Genomic DNA, 20,763 nt, shown 5'->3' on the forward strand with positions numbered 1-20,763 from the left:
AGGTGGAAAATATCATCAGACCTTTAAAAAAATAATTTGAAACTAGGGAAAAAACATTCAATACTGCTGACGAATCGATTTCGCTTTACCCTCTCCGAATCCCATAAAACAACGCATATTTGTGCACTAGAGCCAATGCACCAAGTTTGTGCTGGAATTCAACCATTTTGACTCATGCCTAATTTAACAAACTGACGTGTTCGATATTTTACAATAAATCATAGCACGAAAATGGCTCATCTAATCGAGATGATTTCTTAGACAAAGTTGTAGGAAACTGGATTTTTTTTTACTTCAGTAGACTTTGTGTACAATATCAGAAAAGGTAGAATTTTTAATATACTTTCAAATAAACATAAATTAAAAAAAAAAAACATTTAAAATGTAATTTTCTTGGTTATTAAAGTTTTGAACAGTTTTTAAATGTTTTTTTTTTTTTTTTTTTTTGACAAAAACTTGTGATTTTTTCATCATTGTGCATATTTTACTGAAAAGGCAATCTAGTTTCCAACAACTTTGTCTCAAACGTCATTTCGATTAGAAGAGCCGTTTCCGTGCTACGATTTATTTAAAAATGATCGAATAAGCAATTTAGATTAAAAAAAATAGGCGAGAGTCAAAATGGCCGAATTCCAGCACAAGCTTGGTCCATTGCCCCTAGCGATCATTTATGTAAAGTTTCATGTAATTTATCGATATATTATCGTTATTTTCATCCAGAGGCAGGTTCATCTCCTTATTTTCAACATTGGACCATCTGAATCTGAAAATGTCGACTTCCAAAAAATATCAAGATCATGGCAAAAAGAAAAAAAGTCTCGATCTAGGAATTCGAGAGTTAGTAAGTTTTCTTTATTAAAGAAGCTGTTAGAAGGAATTGAATACATGTTCAAGGGCTTCGCATAATTATCAAGATTTTTCAATACCTTAAAAGTATTGAAATATCGGACCATTTATGCATGATCCTGAACTAAGGAAAATCTTGAATATTGGCAGATTTGAATTTTACTCGAAATTTTGGATTCAGCTCATTTTTGATATGTCAGATAAAAAAATCAATGTCCCAAGTAAGGAGTAATTTTCAGCATTCTGGGATTAAATAAGGTTTAAAGATTCTGAGACTAGCGGCGCCAGTGGTGTAGTGGTACGCGTGATTGCCTCTCGGACAATGCATGAGTTCAATTCCAGTCGGAGCCGTCGGTATTTTCTGAGGCTTAAAATCTCTGATCACGCCTTCTTTCGCCATTGGTCGCCGGTTTAGGTGTGAGTGGGACCTGCCTCACAGGCGTCGGTTGCATTGGTACTCAGTACAGTAAAACATTCCTTTTTTACGTCCATGTTTTGGCGATTCAAGGTTCGCTAAAGGATTATGTAAACATTTTGGCATTTTTGAGTTTTAGAAATTTTGGAAATTTCAATGCCTTTTTGTTGTTTTTAAAGCTATTCTGGCAGTTCTATTCCATTTTAGCGTTTTTGTGATTTTAGAGCTATTTTAGCGTACTTCGAGTTTACATTTAATATTTTAAAGATTATGTTTAAGGTTTTCAAAGGAGCACATTGGCCACACTTGGACATGTTCCGGATTTCTCAGGGAGACTGGTCATAATCTGCCTTGAACTAGAACCTATCACACGACCAGGATCCAGTGTCCAGGATCACATTGGACACACTCGAGCATGTTCCGAGTTCCCCAAGGAAGTGGCCAGAATCTGACTCGAACTATAACCCATCACGCGACACTTCAAATCACATGATAGTTCAAAAATATGATCATTGGTAGTCATATTGAGTGTACAGAACCACATTGGGTACTCTCGAATATGTTCCGGGTTCCCCAAGGAAGTGGAAAGAATCCGACTTGAACCAATAGCCATCATGCGACGTCACAAATCACATGAGAAATTCTAAAATAAGGTGTTCGGAGATGAACCAGCTTGCAGCTGAAAATCTCCTAAATAAAGAGACAAAAAAAAACCAAAAATAAGATAATTCCCAAACAAAGTCTGAGATTAAATTGAAATCTAAATTTGATGTTGTGTTTTCGCTGATAATTATTACTCAGGTTGCTGTCGTTATGGTCGTGTTAAAATATCACAATTGCAAGCAAACAAATCTTCTTGTGAAATCACATTGAAAACTATTTCTGCTATCAGTGAGAGCAAACTGAAAACTGAATTTGATATCCATTTTTACTGTTGATAACAAAATAAGTATTCAATTTCATGTTATGCTAAGGCCATGAAAACAAGCCCGCAACAACATATTTCTGAAGAGCAAATGTACAGCAAAATGAAAACAAAATTAGGTATCAAATTTGTTAATTGCGTAAACTGAAATCAAGTTATGCCACCAAGAGCATTTTTATTGTAAAAAGTTTTGGTCTTTTCGAAAAAAAAAATCGGAACTGAAGAACCACGAAATACATTTAAAAATGGTCAAAAATTACCAACATTTTAAAAATATCTTCTTCCAAACCGCTACATCTCGAAAACGGTGCGACTTAGAAAAAATTAACTCAAGTGCTTTTTTATTGTAAATTTGGTGTACTTTCAGTAAAAAAAATAATTGGACCTAATTTTGAATATTTATCCAAAAAGTTGACTTTTTTTTTTAAATCATTACTTTTTTATCCATCATTTCTCCATCTTGACCTATTAGTGCAATAGGTTGCATTTGACTAGGAAATCTAGTAAATCAAAATGTAGAAAAATGTGAAAGAGTTAGGTATTTTGGAATTATCTTAGACTCTAAACTAACTTTCATAGACCATTACAACACAATTATTCACAGAGCAAATAACATGCTAGGCTTTATCAAGTGCTTTTGCTATAGCTTTCACGACCCATACACAATTAAAACACTATATATTGCCTATGTGAGGTCAATACTGGAATATTGCAGCATTGTATGGCCTCCTTTTTCAATCACACACGAAGACCCTAATAAAAATTGAATGGTTAATTTGCTTAACGACGTGTTCTGGGTATCATCCAAACTATTTATGGAATAGTTCAATGATTTGGGTTATCGTTCGTTTATGGTTATTTTTTATTAGGGGAGAGATTAGAATCCGTACAAAAACCATTTCTATTATACGCTCTTCGTAAATTAGGTTGGACATAATTTCCTCTTCCATCATATGAAGCACGCTGCATGCTAATAAACATACAAACATTAAAAGAGCGTCGTGAATATGCAATGGTTTCGTTTGTAACGATATCGTTTCGCAGCGCATTGACTCCACATAACTATTATCAAAATTAAATTTCCATGCACCTACTCGGCAACTCCGAAATCGAAATTTATTTGCCATAAAACATCATCGTACAAATTATGCAAAATATGGGCCATTAAACCGCATGATGGCCTCTTACAATAAACACTGCGAAACCATTGACTTTACAATGTCTCGGCATAAACTAAAACAATATTTTTACTCCATAAGGCATTGTAACTCATAAAAAAATAGGAAAGCTGACACTGCTTGATTTTTATAAAAGATAATATTATACTTTTTAACCTCTTTTCCAAAGTTGACGAAATATATAAATAAATAAATTTAAGAAAACAAAACTGTATTCGAATGTGTACTAGTCTACGTTGGTTGACGAAATAAATAAATTTTTTGTCCCCTAAAACATATCAACAAAAAAATAATACAAAATAAAAACAAAAGTAGGGTAATTTTTATAAGATTGCATATTTTAAATAGTCTCATCCATTATCTGTAATATTGCCGAAGACACCAAACCGATCGCGCAAACAGTTTGAGAGTAAAATTTTTCTGAAGATAAGCATGATATTTTTCTATAGACCCTTTTCAAAAATAAGGCTGGATTCAAAATGGCGATATGGATGCAAAATGACATTGTCGGTCATGAGGAACGTTTCCACAAATTTTCAACCAAATAAAAAAATTCAAAAATAAACCGATTTGCGAATTTGTAGGGAATTGCTCAGCATAAAGTCACTTATTTTGTTTGTTTTTGGTGTTGCATACTATATACACTTTTAAGGTTAAGTTTACCGGCCCGATTTTATTTTTCTAAAAATATTGGGAAAAATTATCAAAAATCCAAGAAAATCAGTCTCTTCCTTAGATTTTTTTGTCAAAAACTACATGCAAAAATATTTTTTTCTATCTCATCATGAAAAATGCGACCATCAGCAAAACCAAAAAGTCGTTGTTTTGTGGTTTTTTGAGTCCAACTTTACGCCGTGATGACTTATTTACAATGTTTTTGCACGTGATTTTTTTTTTGAAATATTAGAAAAAATGTGATTTATTTAGATTTTTGATACATTTTTCCAATATTTTTAGAAAAATCAAAACGTAGTTATTTTTTTCGGAGCGGTGAACTCCCCCCCCCCCCCCATGCGTGGCTTGCCTGGAAATGAGATTTCGTGACTCGTGACCTTCTGCGATAGAGGCCTGGATGGCAACTATTACGCCAGGTCCGTCCACATCTCCTAAACTGATTTTCCCTTGAGTTATCTTAAATATTCTTAAAAAAAATCTAAATCATCGTAAGCCACCATCCTCCCATCAGGATCTTTAAAAAAAAACAATCCAAAATCAAACAAACCCATTACGGAAAAACTTGTAATATTTAACACCTTCTTTTCAAAAAAAAACAACTTAGTGCCACCTGTTATACACAATTTCCGGGGCCTTTACCTCTCCGAACTATAGATACAAAGATTTAATGAAATCACAACCATACGATAATCGTTGTTCTGTTGCACAAGAGTCCTTCCTCAGTACATAGATAAACAAGCCGAATTCAACTCACCAGACTTGGGCGTTCCAGTGGTATGTTGGTTGAAATGCGTCTGCGTGGGATGGAACTGCTGCTGTTGTTGCTGTTGTTGATGATGTTGCTGCTGTTGCTGATTATGCTGCTGCTGCTGCTGCTGCTCCCGTTGCTGCTGGTTATGGTGGTGATGCTGGTGGGAACTACCTGCTACAGCTGCGGTCATTGTTTTATAGTTAGGGAAGAATACGAAACACTGTTAATATCCTGTAGATAATGTTGGTGCAGTTTAGGTGCTGGTAAGAGTAGTGGAAAGCATTTGATTTTGGTAGCTTACAGAACAGTATTCAGGAAAGGAAAGTAACTCAAGGTAACGTGTGAGTATGAGAGATGTTTCAAAGTGTTACGTTTCTTTGTCATTACTGATTGATCTCGAGTTGGACAGAAACATCCGTGCAGATTTGGAAAAAAAAAGTTTATAAGTTTGACACAGACAGAACGACAAAAACCAAAAAGAACGGTTACGGAAAAACGTGGAATCCAAACAAAAATAATGAAACAAAACCAAAATCCTTGAAAATTATTTAAAAAAACAAAAAACAAAACAATACTTTACACTTACGTTGACTATCAGTTTCTTCATTTCTAGTTCTCTGTGCTGCTTTCGAGAGGCTTTTTCTCTTTGACGGCGAATGTTTTAGCGCTGCGATTTCGGGATTTTCAAGTTCACGCGGTGGTGAAGTAAGAATGTTTTTTTGTTGAAAGAGTATTTTTTTTTTGAAAATTAATCGATTGTTGGCGTGCGATGGTTGGTGCGGTGGTTGAAGGCAATTTGTTCGATTTCGAGGATGGTCGGGATCGTAAAATAAAAAAAGAGAGAAAAAGAAAAAGAAAACATACAATCGAAAACACGTTTTTTTTTAAAGGACCGGATGGTTAAAATTGAATTCGATTTAAACGCTAAGTGGGAATAAATGAAGAATTCTGCTCTGAATGGGATTGGCGGAGAAAATAAAATCTTGAGGTGGTTTTTTTTTAATCTTCAGTTAAAATTATGGTACTGCAAGCAAAAATCCTAAACAAAACGAAACTAAATTCTTAGGGTGGAAAAATACCATACATTGTAATATGCTCGATTCAGCACACTATAAAAAGGTATCGTACAAAACAAACTCACAAAAGCAGAACCAAAAGCACTCTTTTAATCAGCATCTCCCAACTAAGGAAAAAATACCCAAAGGGAGCAAACTAGTCGAAAATCATGCCAAACTCAAACCAAAAACCATAAAAAAAAAATAGGAACCAAAGCATTGGTAACACCCGCCTCCATCAGCCCGGGGACGGGAAAGCGCAACCGATATAATGGTGAGAGCCTAAAAAACTGTGGAACGGATCAACTATACGAGGTTCACTGTACAAGTCAAAAGCGCTCATCTTTACACAAGGTGACATTTTTTTTTTTTTGCTTTTTAATCACTCTCTGATTTCGCTCATGTTGCGACTATTTACACAATCGTTCGCTACTTTGGTTTACAACATATGTTCAAAGAAACCTGCGTGCCCGTTTCACTCTCTAAGGCAAAAGAAATCAAAGCATCCGGCAGCGAGACTATCCTAGAGATAAAAAAAAATTACATCGCTAACAATCCTAAGGATCTCCACACATCAGTATCTAAGAAACCGTTGTACAAACTGTGTCGAAAAATTTACGGTAAAATTGATGGTTGCAAATCAAATTCGAAACTTCAACTAAAATCGAAACCTTAAACAAACGAAATTTATGTACAGCAGTCAATCATTTCGCAACCGAGGTATATTATATAGAGATTAGAGATCAAACGAAAAGAGAAGAGAGATTTGTATATAGGCTAGTTTGGGGTGAGGGGTAAAAACGCAAGAAGTAGATAGGAAAACAAGCACAAGATAGCATAGTTCTAGGTGGTAAAAAGATGCAAGCATATCAAACAGGGATCACTTAAAAAACTAGCTAACGCCGTGCAGTGGTAGAAGAAGCAGGCCAAAAGAGCCAATAGCGAACTGATCTAATTAATTGTTACGGATAAAGATAGCAGAGAGCAAAAACGGCTTAAAATGCATTCGCAGGTCAGTAGGGAAGGAAGGATAATAGTTATAATTGTAGCTGACGCACAGGCAGAATAGAGCGAGAGATTAGGTAAAACAGCGTTAGAGGGGTTGTTAGATTACCTATATAACTGGTGACCAACGTGCGAAATTTTCTATGATTGCCTTTGATCTCGGGAAGATCCACTGGGTTTTAGCAATTGGTTTTATTTTGTATTGGTATTGTATCGAGTTACACGTTATGCATATACATTGGGGTTGATGGTTTTGTACAGTTTTTTTGTACACATAGGTATTTGCAATGGCATTTTGTACATGTTTGATTGGTTTTGTCATTTGTAATGCGCAGCGTGTATGCAAAGAGAAAGAGAGAAAGAGAAAAAAACGAGAAGAGTTTATAATAGTACGATGATTTTGATTTTGCTTCTGTTCCTGGAAGACAATCTAACGGTAGAATAAAACGGTTCACTTAAAAGAAATTCAAAAAAAAATCTTTAAGAACGGTAGTGAATCTTATTCGAGATCACCTAGGCAAAGCGAGGGAGCTTAAGAAAGGCTTAAGAAAGTTCTGTAGGTAATGATCATCATATTGACAATCATCAGTTGGGTTCGATTCGAGAATGCACCCATCTTTTCAAACAAGATCTTGGATAATGTTCACAAATAAGCAGTTGATATAAGAGCATCTCCATCGTTGGTTTAAGCCCTGTGATGCCCAAAATCGCCCTTAATGTCGAAATTCATGTTAAGAGCTGGTATGGTTTATTTAATATGGGTAGTCAAAAAAGTACAGAAAAGGGAATTTCGCAGTTGGCTGGCAGAAATACATATTCCCTAGGGAAAGTCAACGAAAGAACCATCGGAACATCGTAATGAAGAGCTAACCCGAGAAATAGCATCAATAGCAAGTTTCACTATTCAATTGAGGTATAGAACATCAAAAATTGCTATTAATTTGATTGACATAAGAGGTAAAATATCAAAAATAATATCAAAACATATATGAGACCTTTACTCGGAGATGAACCAGCCTACGGCTGAAAATCTCCTAAATAAAGAAAGAAAAAAAAAATATATGAGACCAGAGCCGGATTTGAAGGCGAAGCGAGCAATGGGGGCAATTTCCCCGGGCCATCCGACTACTGCCGAGCAAACATTTGTTGTAATTTTTAGTTTATCATATTATTTTCAGCTTTTATTTTCATTTTACGTTCAATCATAAAGTTTAGCTCTGGTCTGCCAATGTATCTGAGCTTGTTGGTCACTAATCGTAGAGTTGAGACAAAAGGATCTTTCAGCAAATTAGCATTGATTTATTGCAAATGTAGGTTATTGAGGTTATGGATAACTGATGAATGGCTGAGTTCTTTTTGTTTGCTGAACAGTGTTCCAAAGTGATGTTCTTAAAAAGATTGATATTGAAGAATTGACGTTCACATTAAAGCTTAATGTAGGGTTCAATGCTTCACTGATGTTCATAAATCTTTTTACTGATTTGTACTGTATTTATGTAGCATTGAAACAAAGAGGATAAACGCAATACCGTAATTGATCACATAAAGCGTCCGCATCGTGTTCTCTTGTCATGCAGATCTATTTGCTTTTTGCAGAAGAAAGTGTTACTGCTACCTAGAGCTACAACAAATTTAAACAACACTTCTCAGTACTCAACCTATTGGAGGCGAACCAGCCTCAGGCTGAAAGCCTCCTAAATAAAGATAAATCAATCAATTATTCCTCTTCGATCCTTGTTTGGATCCTACCCGAGGTAATCCTGCTTGACCATCGACTTTGAAAATTCCTCTTCGATCCTTCGGATTCTTATAGTAATCTACTTGGAAGTCAATTTGGAGAAATTTGGTTTTGCCACCATGGCGCCTAAGCGCAAATGAGAATGATCCATCATCCAGGCAAAATTCCATTAATCATTCCCGGCTTAGTGCCAAAAAGGAAAAGATTCCTCCTAGTGTTGTAACCACTTCCGATTTTCATGCTCTTCGCAAGGAGCTTTTGAGCTTCGTTCAATTTAAGTTTTCCCTTCAAATGGGCCGTCGGGGTGAATGCAGTGTATTGGCTGAAACTTTGGACGGATTCAAACGTAATCTCAAGTACCTTACTGAGAAGCATCACACATTTTTTACTTATGACACCAAAACTGAACGTCTGTTCAAGGGTGTCTTGAAAGGTCTGCCCAGTGGTGAATCTAAATGACTTGGAGTTGAGCCTGACCAAGTAATCAAAATGAAAATGAAATCCCATCCTGACGATTCACGCATTTATTTCACTTCTAGTCTAGTGAACTAAACAACCTTAAGGCCTTAGAAAAAGCTAGCCTTATACTCCATGTCCGAGTGAACTGGGAACACGTCAGGAAGACTGGAGGAAATTTCCCAAACCACACCCAGTGCCCTAAGTGCCAGGGATAGGGTCACGGACATGCTTGGCATGCACAGTTTTGGTCACGAACTGCTCATTTGCTAATAACTTTGCACAGAGTTGACGAAACATAGTTCTTTTTAAAGTAGTGGATAGAATAGAGTTTAAGCTTGTTATAGATAAAAAAAAAACAGTAGATTTTACTTTAACTATTTTGTTTGTATTACTGCTGCGTAAAGTTAATGATTTACATAGTTGAAGATGCTAAGTGTCAAATAACAGATAGTCCTGTTAGAGTACAGCAGTGTGAAAATTGTATATAGAGAGTAGAAAGCGAGCAAGGTCAACTTTAAGGAAGGTACGGATCGGGTTGATCATCTCTCTTTACCGAACTCCCCAGATGGAGATGTATACCCCCCCCCCCCCCTCTCGTAACTTCTTCTAAGTTGTCATTGCTCGCTTTCTACTCTCTTTATACAATTTTCACACTGCCGTACTCTAACGGATGTATCAACTCTAGACTCCATCTCCTCCATCTATCGTATAAAATTACCACCACTACTACAAACAGAGAGTACCAATTTCATAATTGTATATTTTGTAGAAGCTGACATTTGTGCCTTTGAAGTTTCACGCTAAGGCTTCCTTAGAGTATCACCTTAAGTCTGTTATTTGACGCTTAGCATCTTCAACTAAGTAGATTTTAATTCTAGTAATAAACTGTATTTGATTTTATTCAAAATATTATCAATCAAATATCAAATGTTAATATTAATGGTTGGACACTAATTGGACAATTAACGTTCCTGTCGCAACTCTTCTTGTCTTTATAACACCAATTTGATACCTAATCAAACTGTAATTTGATTGGATTATTTAAAGGCAAATTCTTTACTCTCAGCATTGGTCGTAAAAAAGTAACTTTAGTGACTAAATTTTAATAAATAGTTACTTTAGTGACTTTTTATGACAAAAAAATTGACATTTTAGTGACTGACTTGAAAATAGTGACCTAGCCACTAAAAAGTGACCTGCTACCAGTCCTGCATAATGAAGTATTTATCAGGCAAATGTAATGATGATATAATTACAATCTGGCTGAAAATGTCTTAAATGTCGATCGATCGAATAATAATAATAATAAATATCTGAGGAGAGCTGCAACGAAATATGAACAATAATTCCAAGAGAATGTAATTCTTTGCAGATTTTCATGCTAGATTGAAGAAAGTTTCAAGAGAGATCCTAAAAGAATTTAGAAACTTTCAAAAAGTTTGGAGGATTTGGCAAGAAATTTTAATCAAAAAAAAACTCTGAGTAGTGTTCCAGGAGATTCTGAACAAATTTCTAAGGGAATTCTAAGTAGAGTTTCAGGAAAATTCCAAGAGACCCTCCTCAAAAGCATTTTGACAAGTATTCCAAGGCAATTCTGAGGAAAAATTGATGGAATTCAGACGTAAAATCAAAACAAAATTTGAGATAACACTTTTCTAGATTCTAAATGGCATACCAGAAGGGAACGAACGACTGTCTCGCGTTGCTTTCCTCGGAAATTCAGTTAGCTTTTGCTAAGAAAGAGCAAATGGCTTCTGTGTTCTTGGATATCAATAATTTTTTGTACAATTTGCTGTCAGAAAAACATATGAGCTTTTCTCATGGAAACTCTACAGCTTTTCGATTTAGCTACATGGGTCTCCCCCAAGGCTCATGTTTAAGCCCCCTTTTGTACAATTTCTACGTTAGAGAAATTGATGTCTGTCTTAGTGACAATTGCACGTTGAGACAACTTGCAGATGACGGCGTAGTGTCTATCACAGGGCCAAAAGAGGTTGACCTGCAAGGACCCTTACAGGATACCTTAGACAATTTGTCTACTTGGGCTATTCAGCTAGGTATCGAATTCTGCACGGAGAAAACTGAACTGGTCGTTTTTTCTAGGAAGCATAGCCCAGCACAACCGAAGCTTCAACTTTTGGGTAAACCGATCACTCATTCCATGCCTTTTAAATATCTCGGGGTCTGGTTCGATTCCAAATGCACTTGGAGATCCCACATTGAGTATCTGAGACGAAAATGCCAACTAAGGATCAATTTCCTTCGATCAATTACCGGAACGTGGTGGGGAGCCCATCCACAAGATTTTCTGACGTTGTACCGGACAACGATTTTATCGGTTTTAGAGTACGGTAGTTTTTGCTTCCAGTCGGCAGCTAAAACGCACATCATCAAGCTGGAACGGATCCAGTATCGTTGTCTTCGTATCGCGTTAGGATGCATGCACTCGACTCATACTACGAGTCTCGAAGTGAGGGTCCTCACCCGTTGCGAAGTAATGAACCCACTGGTGATCGAAAACTTTGAGAAGCTTCTGTAGCTAAATCCTCAAAGATGTTTTATGACTTTGTACTACCTATATTTAACACAGGATGTCAGCCCTTCATGAAATATTCCCAATCGTGTAGTCTTCTCCGATTTCGGCAATTCAATGAATTTTGATTTATCTATGACGCAGGAAATCCACGGAATTCCAGAGCATCATCATCCTATGATTGCTTCGTCATTATACTCTGCAAAGTTTGGCCATGTTGATTCTGCAAGAACGTTTTTCACAGATGGATTTCTAATAGAGGAGTCCGCTGGTTTTGGTGTATTTAATGAATTTCATAGCGCCTCTCGAAAACTTGAAGCTCCTTGTTCTGTGTATGTGGCTAAACTGGCAGTAATTCACTACACTTTGGAAACTATTGCTTCACTTTTTCCAGACCACTACTTTATTTTTACGGATAGTCTCAGTTATGTCGAGGCTATCCGTTCCATTAGGCCGGTAAAGCACTTCTCGTATTTTCTCTTGAAAATACGAGAACTGCTTAGTGCTTTATCCGTGCGCTCTTTCATCATCACCTTCGCGTGGGTCCCTTCGCATTGCTCAATTTTGGGCAATGAGAAGGCGGATTCACTTGCGAAGGTGGGCGCTATGGAAGGCGACATTTATGATCGACAAATCGCCTATAGTAAATTTTTCTCTATTTATCGTCAGCAGTCGCTCGTTAGCTGGCAACATCAATGGAGTGAAGGGAGCTTGGGACGATGGCTACATTCAATTATCCCTAAGGCGTCGAAGATTGCATGGTTCAAAGGGTTGGACTTGGGTCGAGACTTCATACGCGTGATGTCTCGTCTCATGTCCAATCACTATTGTCTAAACGCTCACTTGTTCCGTGTGGGGTTGGGAGACAGCAATCTCTGTGAATGTGGACAAGGTTACCAGGACGCTGATCACATCCTTTGGTCTTGTGCGGAGTATCGTGGAGTCAGATCACATTTTTATGATTCCCTTCGGGCTCGAGGTAGACAACCTAATGTTCCAGTTCGGGATATTTTGGCTAGACACGATCTGGAGTTTATGAAACTCATATATGTTTACTTTAAGGATATTAACCTTAGATTGTAAGTTTGATTAACCTTGAGTTTAGTTTGTATTTTGTACGTGTGGGGTTTTTTTTTCAATGTTTGTTTTCAAGATGAATAGAAATAATTTCATGTTTTAGGATTAATTAAATAGTTGTAACGTAAACCACATTTCAAACCTCCTTCTTCCCTTTTCCCATCCAAAAAATTGTAAATCTTCACTAACCTCGAGACAACCGCGAGTACTCGGTCCAGTTCCTTTAACTATAAGACAGTAAAAATGGCATACCACGAGATTTCGAGGAATATTCCAAGCGAATTGTTAAGAGTATAATGAAGAGAAATTAAAGCAATTTCACGCGAATTTATTTAAGAACCCAAAGATTGTAGAGTACATTTTACGAGTTTTTAAAGAATACAAAGATTGAAGAGTACATTTCAAGAGTTTTCTGGTGGAAAATCCTAAAGTGTTCTGCACAAAAATAGACTTTAGTTGGGAAACTTTCTATGGATTACCGGACAGAATCATAAGATTATTGAGGGAAATCTTGAAACGAATTATTGAAGGAAATCCTGAAGACATGTTGAAATAATCCTAAGGAAACTCATGATAAATGTGCAAACATATCCTGAGGTAATTTTCAAAAGAAATAATCTAGATAAGATTTAGAATCCATACACAGAAATTTAAGATTCAGGATTAACCACAATGGTCAAAATTCTTACACGTTAGTTGATAAAAAATTTCGAGATCCTGGTCTTAGCCAACTTTTCAAGATTATGAGGCTAGATTCAAAATTCTAAGAGGCAACGGACTTTGAATATTTAGTAATAAAAAATTATATGTTAAAGTTCCAATCGAATTCCCGGTTACAACCAGTTTTCCACGATTGTTTTCGATTTCGGGTTAATTCCCGGTTTTCCCGGTTGAGTGGCCACCCTGAGTGTTTTCAGGGAGTCATTAGGGTGGGTCAAGTTTGTTTGGTGGATCACAACTCCCTGTTCTCCACTACTCGTCCGATGTGTATTGAGATCCCCAACAAAGGTGTTAAATTTGAACGAACTTGGTTATGGTCGGGATTTGCGGGAAAATTTTAAATGTTGTATGGGAAAATGTATGCAATAAAGGGTGTCCCACATCAAATTGCATCACGGAAAAAACGCTGTAGAAAAATACCCAATGGGTATTTTCTCTTGTAAATTTGGGTAGAAGTAGTTTAGAGTGTATTGCTTACACTGTATTTTTATCGCTATCAGTTTTTCGAAAGTTGGAAAAAATGGCGTCACCCGAAAAGCAACGTGGCGAATTGATTTTGCTCAAGCACCTGGAAAATCCTAAATTCTCTCATCGGGACATCGGAAAACAACTCGGAATCGTGCAGTCAACGGTGAGTACTGTTATTAAACGTTACTACGAAACTCTGAGCATCGAACGGAAGGAGAAATGCGATCAGAATGGATGTTCTATTAGTGATAAAGATCACAAGCGTGTCGTGAAAGCGTTTAAGCGGAATCCCAATGATTCGGTCAGGGATGTGGCCAAAAAGTTGAATCTGTCCAAGTCTTTCGTTCAGAGAGCCAAGGACCGGGAGGGACTGCGTACGTACAAAGTGCAGAAGTCTCCAAATCGTGACGAACGGCAAAATACGGTGGGAAGGTCACGGGCCCGGAAACTGTCTAGCTTCATGTCTCTATTCAAATGTCCTGTAGTGGTACGAAGCCAACGGGGTCACTTTCGTACCCAAGGATATGAACCCCCCCCCCCCCCAACGCACCGAAACTAAAGCCCATAGAAAAATACTGGGCTATTATGAAGCAGGCACTATGGAAGCATCCCAAGGAGGTCAAATCTGAGGAAGACATGATGAAAAAGTGAGTTTCCGTACAGAAGAAGCTGCAGCCAGATGTTGTACAGAACCTAATGAGTGGAGTTAAGCGTAAGGTGCGAGCGTACGGCTATGGTATTGAAGTTGAATGAAATAAATATGCCAAAAGATTACTAATGGGTTATATTTTATTGTCTGAACGTTTGAAAAGGATCGGTCAACTAGGTAATTTTCTACAGCGTTTTTTTCCGTGATGCAATTTGATGTGGGACACTCTTTACTATGCACAACAACTTTTTATTATTGTATTAATTTAGACCTATTGCTCCGCGCATACCTAAAGGCATATATATGAGCTTGTAGGTACGTGTGGAACACTTGGTCAAAAGTGAAATATTAGTAACTTTTTGTACGAAGATCAAATCGATTTACAGTATTTAACTAAGTTGTTTTGTATATTATACTCAATCTAAGTCCGAGGTATGGTGAAATTTGAGCAATATTTGGATTTTTGGCAAGCAAATTAATAGCTCGTTCCGTTTCCCATACATTTATCCATACACAATTTAAAATTCTCCTGCAAATCGAAATTATAATTAAAAACGCATTGAAAAAGCAGTGGGGAACAACGGGTTGTAAAGTTGTCCCGCCCTAATAGGCATACTTTACATTTCGTAAGTCTTATACATTTCGTATATTTTGGATTATTCTATAGTCCCGTAACTTTCGCGTCACTTTCAAAACCAATAGACACAACACCTTTCCCAAATTTTACTATAATTAATCGCTGTTGCTTACCAACGTAATGGACATGCCCCTAACATTTCAACTTGTTGAAAAACATGACCAAGAACGAAACAATATTCCCAAAATATGCATGTGGATATGTATCAACTTGTGTTGCTGCGTGAAGTTTTGGTCGATTGGGAGAGTGTAAATATGCTGATATCCACAATTTCCATAATCCTAGAGCTGACATGTTTTATTAAGGAACCCACCTAAGAGTATTATACTAAATCTACCAAATTTACCACCTTTACAATCGGTTCCTGCGAAACCCAACCTTGCTTATGGACTAAACTTTACAAATTAGTAATCACAAAATGCAATCCCCAGTCAAAAAAAAAACTCCATTTATTGGCAAAGAGAAAATAGTTTTGGTTCCGGTTTTAGTACAAATACAATTTCTGGATTAGCCAATATGCAAAAAAGTATGGTAATGAAAGAGAGGGGGTTGGAGGGTAAATGTCACTATCGATTATCATTATTAGCTCAGAATGTATTATGAATTCGCATCATTTACAATTTGTTTATGTTTCCGAGAGAGAGAAAAAATCGAATTACCCTGAAGACTCTATACTTACGGGATGGAATTTTCTTGAAGACGGTCTTCGCCATAAAGTCCTGAAAGCGTTGTGCATAGAAGGAAGGCCGGTGTACCGATACGGTATCCTGAAATTCACCGGGCAGATCATATAATTGGTCATATTCTCCATTCGCCAACAATATACTTACACCATCGTGTATAATACTTTTCCACGTGTGTTCGAGCTTTTTCCTTAACCTATAGGACTGCAGGATGTCGATAATGCCGATGAACAGTAGGAGCCGCTCGCCCTTTTCGCTGCGCGCAGGGATACCACCCGGTCTAAAATGCGGTGAGAATGGTGTCAATTAAAGTTCTAAATAAACACATCGCCTTTTTGATACATACGGTACATCATCCTCCTCGTCGATCGGTTCACTCTCGGCCTGAATACTCTCCATTGCAGTCGAATGCGCAACAAGCCGCTGTCGGTTGATGGATCTGTATGCCAATGTTTATGTGGAGAAAAATGATAGGAAAAGTGTCATTGTCATTGTACGGAATAGCGAAGGAACTAAAGCCAATGAAGTTGATGCAGAGAATGATGATATCGGTGGTTGATTCAATATTCCATGGTTCGCTTGGTGAAAATTTCGAAATGCACTCAGACATTACGTATCATCAGTCGGTCCAGTGTACTGATTTGAATTTTTGCATAATAACTAACTGATTTATAAGCAGTATAAGTGTGTAACTCCTAGATCTACAAGCTGAAATAATTACAATGTTGATGCATCATTTTCATCCGAGGTTGAATAATTTATCGATTGAACTGCTGACTGTGAAGCAACAATACGAAAGTATTGTTTGAGAAATAATGTTCTACTAATGGCAGTAGAAATATTTAAACAATAATCGTTGCTTCAAGCGATATGCAACTTGATAGTGATCAGATACTACAACTGCTATATAGCTATCAACTGAGCAATTGTCAATTTGGTTCCAGAATAAGTTCCTATGCCTGCTCAACACGAGAAAGAAACGTTCGGTGTTGTTCAGTTCAGCGGACACTTTGTTCGTCAACTGATAAACCTTAAACAATAACGGCTAGCGCCGCAAAAACACACTCTTCAGGATGGGAACTGAAATGACATGTAGCGAAAAGGTCGATCCGGAAGCTTTGATTCCTGCAAGCAAAGGGGTCATACCTAATGAGCATTTTTCCGTAGGCTGTATTCCTGTACCAGAGATAAGACCGGGAGAGAGAGAATGCGGGTGAAAAGGAATGGTCAGTTTAGTGGTAATCGCTCTTCATCATCCGACACATTGACTAATCTGGGATTTTAAACCGATTTCAACAAAATCATACTACAACTATATATATATAGGTACAGCAAGAGTAAAAATCGCCATCATTTCGCCGGAAGGTTTTTAAAACAGAACAAAGGGCGCAAAATATTGCTTTCGGGAGCACGGCTATAAAGCTAGGCGTCCACGTGTGATTGGAACCAAAAATGGGAACAAAAGAACAAGACATCCATGTTTGCTTTGGCTAGGTGCACTTGGGGAGGCTGGTGAATTGAATTTACAAGATCTGTCGCCGGAATGTAGTCCTGTGAGGGGAGATGAGTGATGTTTTGTTTTTGTTGTTGTTGTTACATACAGCTATGAGTGTAGGCGAAACGGTCATTCCGATAGCAGGAAAACACACAGAGCAGCGTTCGCGAATGTGAACGTGAACGCACTCGATTGATTGTGATCCATAGGTTCAAATTGCGGTGCTGGGAAGCTAATTCTATTTTCCAGTACTGAACGCACTAATTTAATATCGTTTTATTGTTAATATCAGCAAAATAAGGCGAACACAAAAAAGCTTCTGTATGTACAGATAAAAAAAGGCAACATCAACATAAGCGTCGTGACGGTAGAACTTGCAGACAACGTTCCAATCAAACCTAATCGAATCAAAAGCAGAGAATTGCCAATCGCGCTGTCCTGATGGCTGATTAAATTCTCTTCACTCTCATGCAAACTTCAAAACGTTCATGTTCGTGTCTCCATTTATGTTATACCTGTCTGCCTGCGCTAGCTAGGTATATGTACGTGTTTGTGTGTATTTATAATCACAGATTTGCGGAAGCTTGTGTTCCCACCTCCGCGCGGGTTTTCATCTTCAATTACGCCCCAGCATCCTTTGGAAATCTAATCGCCGCCGCCGCCTCTCTTCGAGAATGATGACTTTCCCCACGCATGGTCTGTGTTGTTATGCACGTGTACAGCCTAATTAACGTATTATTCTTGTGGTTCAGTGTGGGTGCAGTATCGAAAGAAAACCACAATTTTCAAAGCAAATTCTGCATGCTTTGAAAGCAACGAAACACACCTACAACCGTTGCCTTCAGCCATCAGTGAATGCCTATTTTGGGACAAACAAAATTTGCGCAACAAAACTGTTGTAGGCAATAAATAAGCAGTACAAGCAACACAAGCTGACGGCTGAAGACAAGCTGGAACGAACATCGAATGCGAATCTCTGAGACATTGCGTCTCCCCTTTCGTACCTGCTGCGGTTCAGCGCCGTCGTTCGTTGTTCTTCCCGTTCCTGTACCATGTACTGGTCGGCTTCCGGTGCATCCTCGTAGTCGGATTCCCCCTCGGATTTGGCTTTGGCCGCCGCTTCCTGCTTTTCCTTCAAGGCCAGATCCAGATTGTGGATGCCGACCAGCAGCGAATAGTCCATTATCTTAAAAGACTCCAGCACCCGACAGTCACGCTGGATGGTTTTGATCAGTGCATTGCAAGTGTCCGCCTCCAGGAAGATGCCGTTCGGATGGTGCTCCATAAAGTCCAGATCCTTGTAGGTGGGGGACGGTTTGGTGCGTTCCGCTTTGTTGGCCTGATGGGTAGAATTTTAATCAATACCTTGCTGAACTGTTTGCACATCCTGCGCTTCACTCACCTTCCGCTTGTAGGTAGAACCCTTCAGATCGTACTTCAAATGCATCTTCACGTACGACGGCAGCAGATTGTTCATGGCCACTAGTCGGACGTTTTTACTATTGCACTGGTAGCAGTACAGTCCGAAAAATTTCGGCAGCAACGTGCGAGGGTTTTGATTTAGATTCATGTAATATCTGTGGAGAAAGAAAAAACGTTACTTTTGAGCAATTCAATCTTTTCTCGATTTTCCGGCACCAGCAGCGCGTGAGGAAATTAATCGAACGAACAGTAAACTTAGAGAATGAAAAACCTACCCTGGTAACAGCTTCTGTAGAAATTCACCTTCCTTATGCATTACAGTCTTGATGATGAACTCGTCGTCATCGGTTAGATAGAATATCGACCCGGACGCACCCGGATTCGAGAGCTCCCGCAGTGGGGCTGAACACATTGACATCTGAGAAATGGTAAAAGGTTAAGTAAAATCCTACATCGGAAAACCACCCCGACTCACCATGAAATCATCCGGTTGAATACCGAACAGATCCCGAAAGTACCTAAACGCTATCGGTGCATAAATTTTGAACTTGAACTCGCTAAAGTGATGCGCCGGGGTCATGCTGGAGCCCTCCGGGGGGAATGATATCGTCTCCAGCTCCCAAAAGTCCATCATCAACAGATCTCGACGGGGTTTCGAGGCCAGGCTGCCAACCGTGTGCTGAATGCCCAGCTGGATCGAGCCCATGATCTGGGTGGTTTGGATCTTCTTGTAGGTAATTTCGCCACCTTCGCCCACCCGCCGATGACCAATCTTCCGTTCCTTGTCCGATTTGGGCCGGTGTGGCCGCGAGGCCAGAGGCTGATCTGCCGACATCTGCATAATTGAAAGTGGAGAAAACCAAGCATTAGTGGTGACCAATTATTCCGCGACTGATATAGAACGTATAATTTATTACAGTGAACACTCTTCTCGATGGCAGCACTGGCGCACCCAACAGAAACTCATTAGATTCCCTCCCGTACAGGGAGAATACCAATCGCATGAATATTTTATCCACCCCGTCGTCGTCAGCGTCATCGTTGGTGCGGAGGGAACCCTGAAGCTACACTATCCTCTAACCTAAATGCATTTCATTAGCTAATAATAAATGAGAGAGCGAACCCCACGGGTGAGAAGGGATCACATCCATTTCATGTGCTCCATGGCTTGATAAGGAAAAAATGGAATATAATTTCAAGTTGGATGCAGTGAAGAGGTATAATTCAAACTCGTCCACCAGAAAAGCAATTGCTGTGCTCGTTGTCGTCGTCGTCCTCGTCGTTGGTCGTCTCAATAATGTGCGGAATTATTACAATCTGAATATTTTGCATACAGCACACTGCCGAGCGATAACATTATAATGATAATATCGCTTCATGCGGCTCGAGAAGACGAGAGTACAAATGTAGCAAAGGGAAGAAATGACGGCAAAAGAATGTGGGCATAAGATCTGATATGGATGATTGAATTACAAAACGGGCAAAACATAGGTGACACGGCAATCGATCATTATTTCCAATCGAGAGTTGATGTTTTAGGCTGCCACAACCAGACAATCAGAAGTCAATGCCCGCATGGATTCGATAATCATTACGTAATGTAATGTATCGCATTTAGTGTCAGTTAAATCAATTGAATGCAAAGTTCCGCCTTTAAAACGATTAACCTTTACAAGAATCACCCTTGTAGAATCCTCAAATGACCACCACGTAGGCATGCACTTCCACTTCGAATATTCAATTACACAAATCTCGGAAAATTGTGTCCCATTTCATTTGAAATTACTACTTCATGTATGCTTGCACAGCAGCAAACGAGGAGTAACAATTTAAATGTTGCACGTGTCGTAAAAGCTGATATTTGTGCACTTAAAGTTTCGAAGTGGTTAAGCGAATAAGGATGTCGCAGCGAATCACCTTAACTATAGTTAACGAAAAGGGATGAGTAATCGTGTCCCTTCTCGATGCAGGTAGCTTTCCCATGAATTGCTGTACAATCTACGAAACACTTCAGGTAACGATGGGCTACTTT

At 38.4% G+C, this 20,763-nt stretch overlaps 1 protein-coding gene across 11 annotated transcripts in view; it reads right to left on the reverse strand.

Annotated features, from left to right (window-relative positions):
• The window catches only part of PIP5K59B (Phosphatidylinositol 4-phosphate 5-kinase 59B), a 153,590-nt gene that overhangs the window by 34,885 nt on the left and 97,942 nt on the right, over positions 1-20,763 (reverse strand). For 6 of the 11 annotated variants that reach the window (XM_065224438.1, XM_065224435.1, XM_065224437.1 and 3 more), the window contains 10 exons: positions 19,207-19,566; positions 19,007-19,149; positions 18,712-18,886; positions 18,314-18,648; positions 16,161-16,253; positions 15,962-16,094; positions 15,811-15,898; positions 6,960-7,022; positions 5,377-5,457; positions 4,794-4,970 (listed from right to left, as the gene is read on the reverse strand). In XM_065224438.1, the coding sequence (XP_065080510.1) occupies positions 4,794-4,970; positions 5,377-5,457; positions 6,960-7,022; positions 15,811-15,898; positions 15,962-16,094; positions 16,161-16,253; positions 18,314-18,648; positions 18,712-18,886; positions 19,007-19,149; positions 19,207-19,566 (1,648 nt within the window). The remainder of the gene's footprint in view (positions 1-4,793; positions 4,971-5,376; positions 5,458-6,959; positions 7,023-15,810; positions 15,899-15,961; positions 16,095-16,160; positions 16,254-18,313; positions 18,649-18,711; positions 18,887-19,006; positions 19,150-19,206; positions 19,567-20,763) is intronic. The other 5 variants (XM_065224433.1, XM_065224429.1, XM_065224430.1 and 2 more) reach the window with 4 other exon arrangements.

Source organism: Ochlerotatus camptorhynchus, unplaced genomic scaffold, assembly GCF_037179485.1.
Source record: "Ochlerotatus camptorhynchus isolate MF236.1 unplaced genomic scaffold, CSIRO-AGI_Acam_v1.1 ptg000211l, whole genome shotgun sequence".
Classification (NCBI taxonomy): domain Eukaryota; kingdom Metazoa; phylum Arthropoda; class Insecta; order Diptera; family Culicidae; genus Ochlerotatus; species Ochlerotatus camptorhynchus.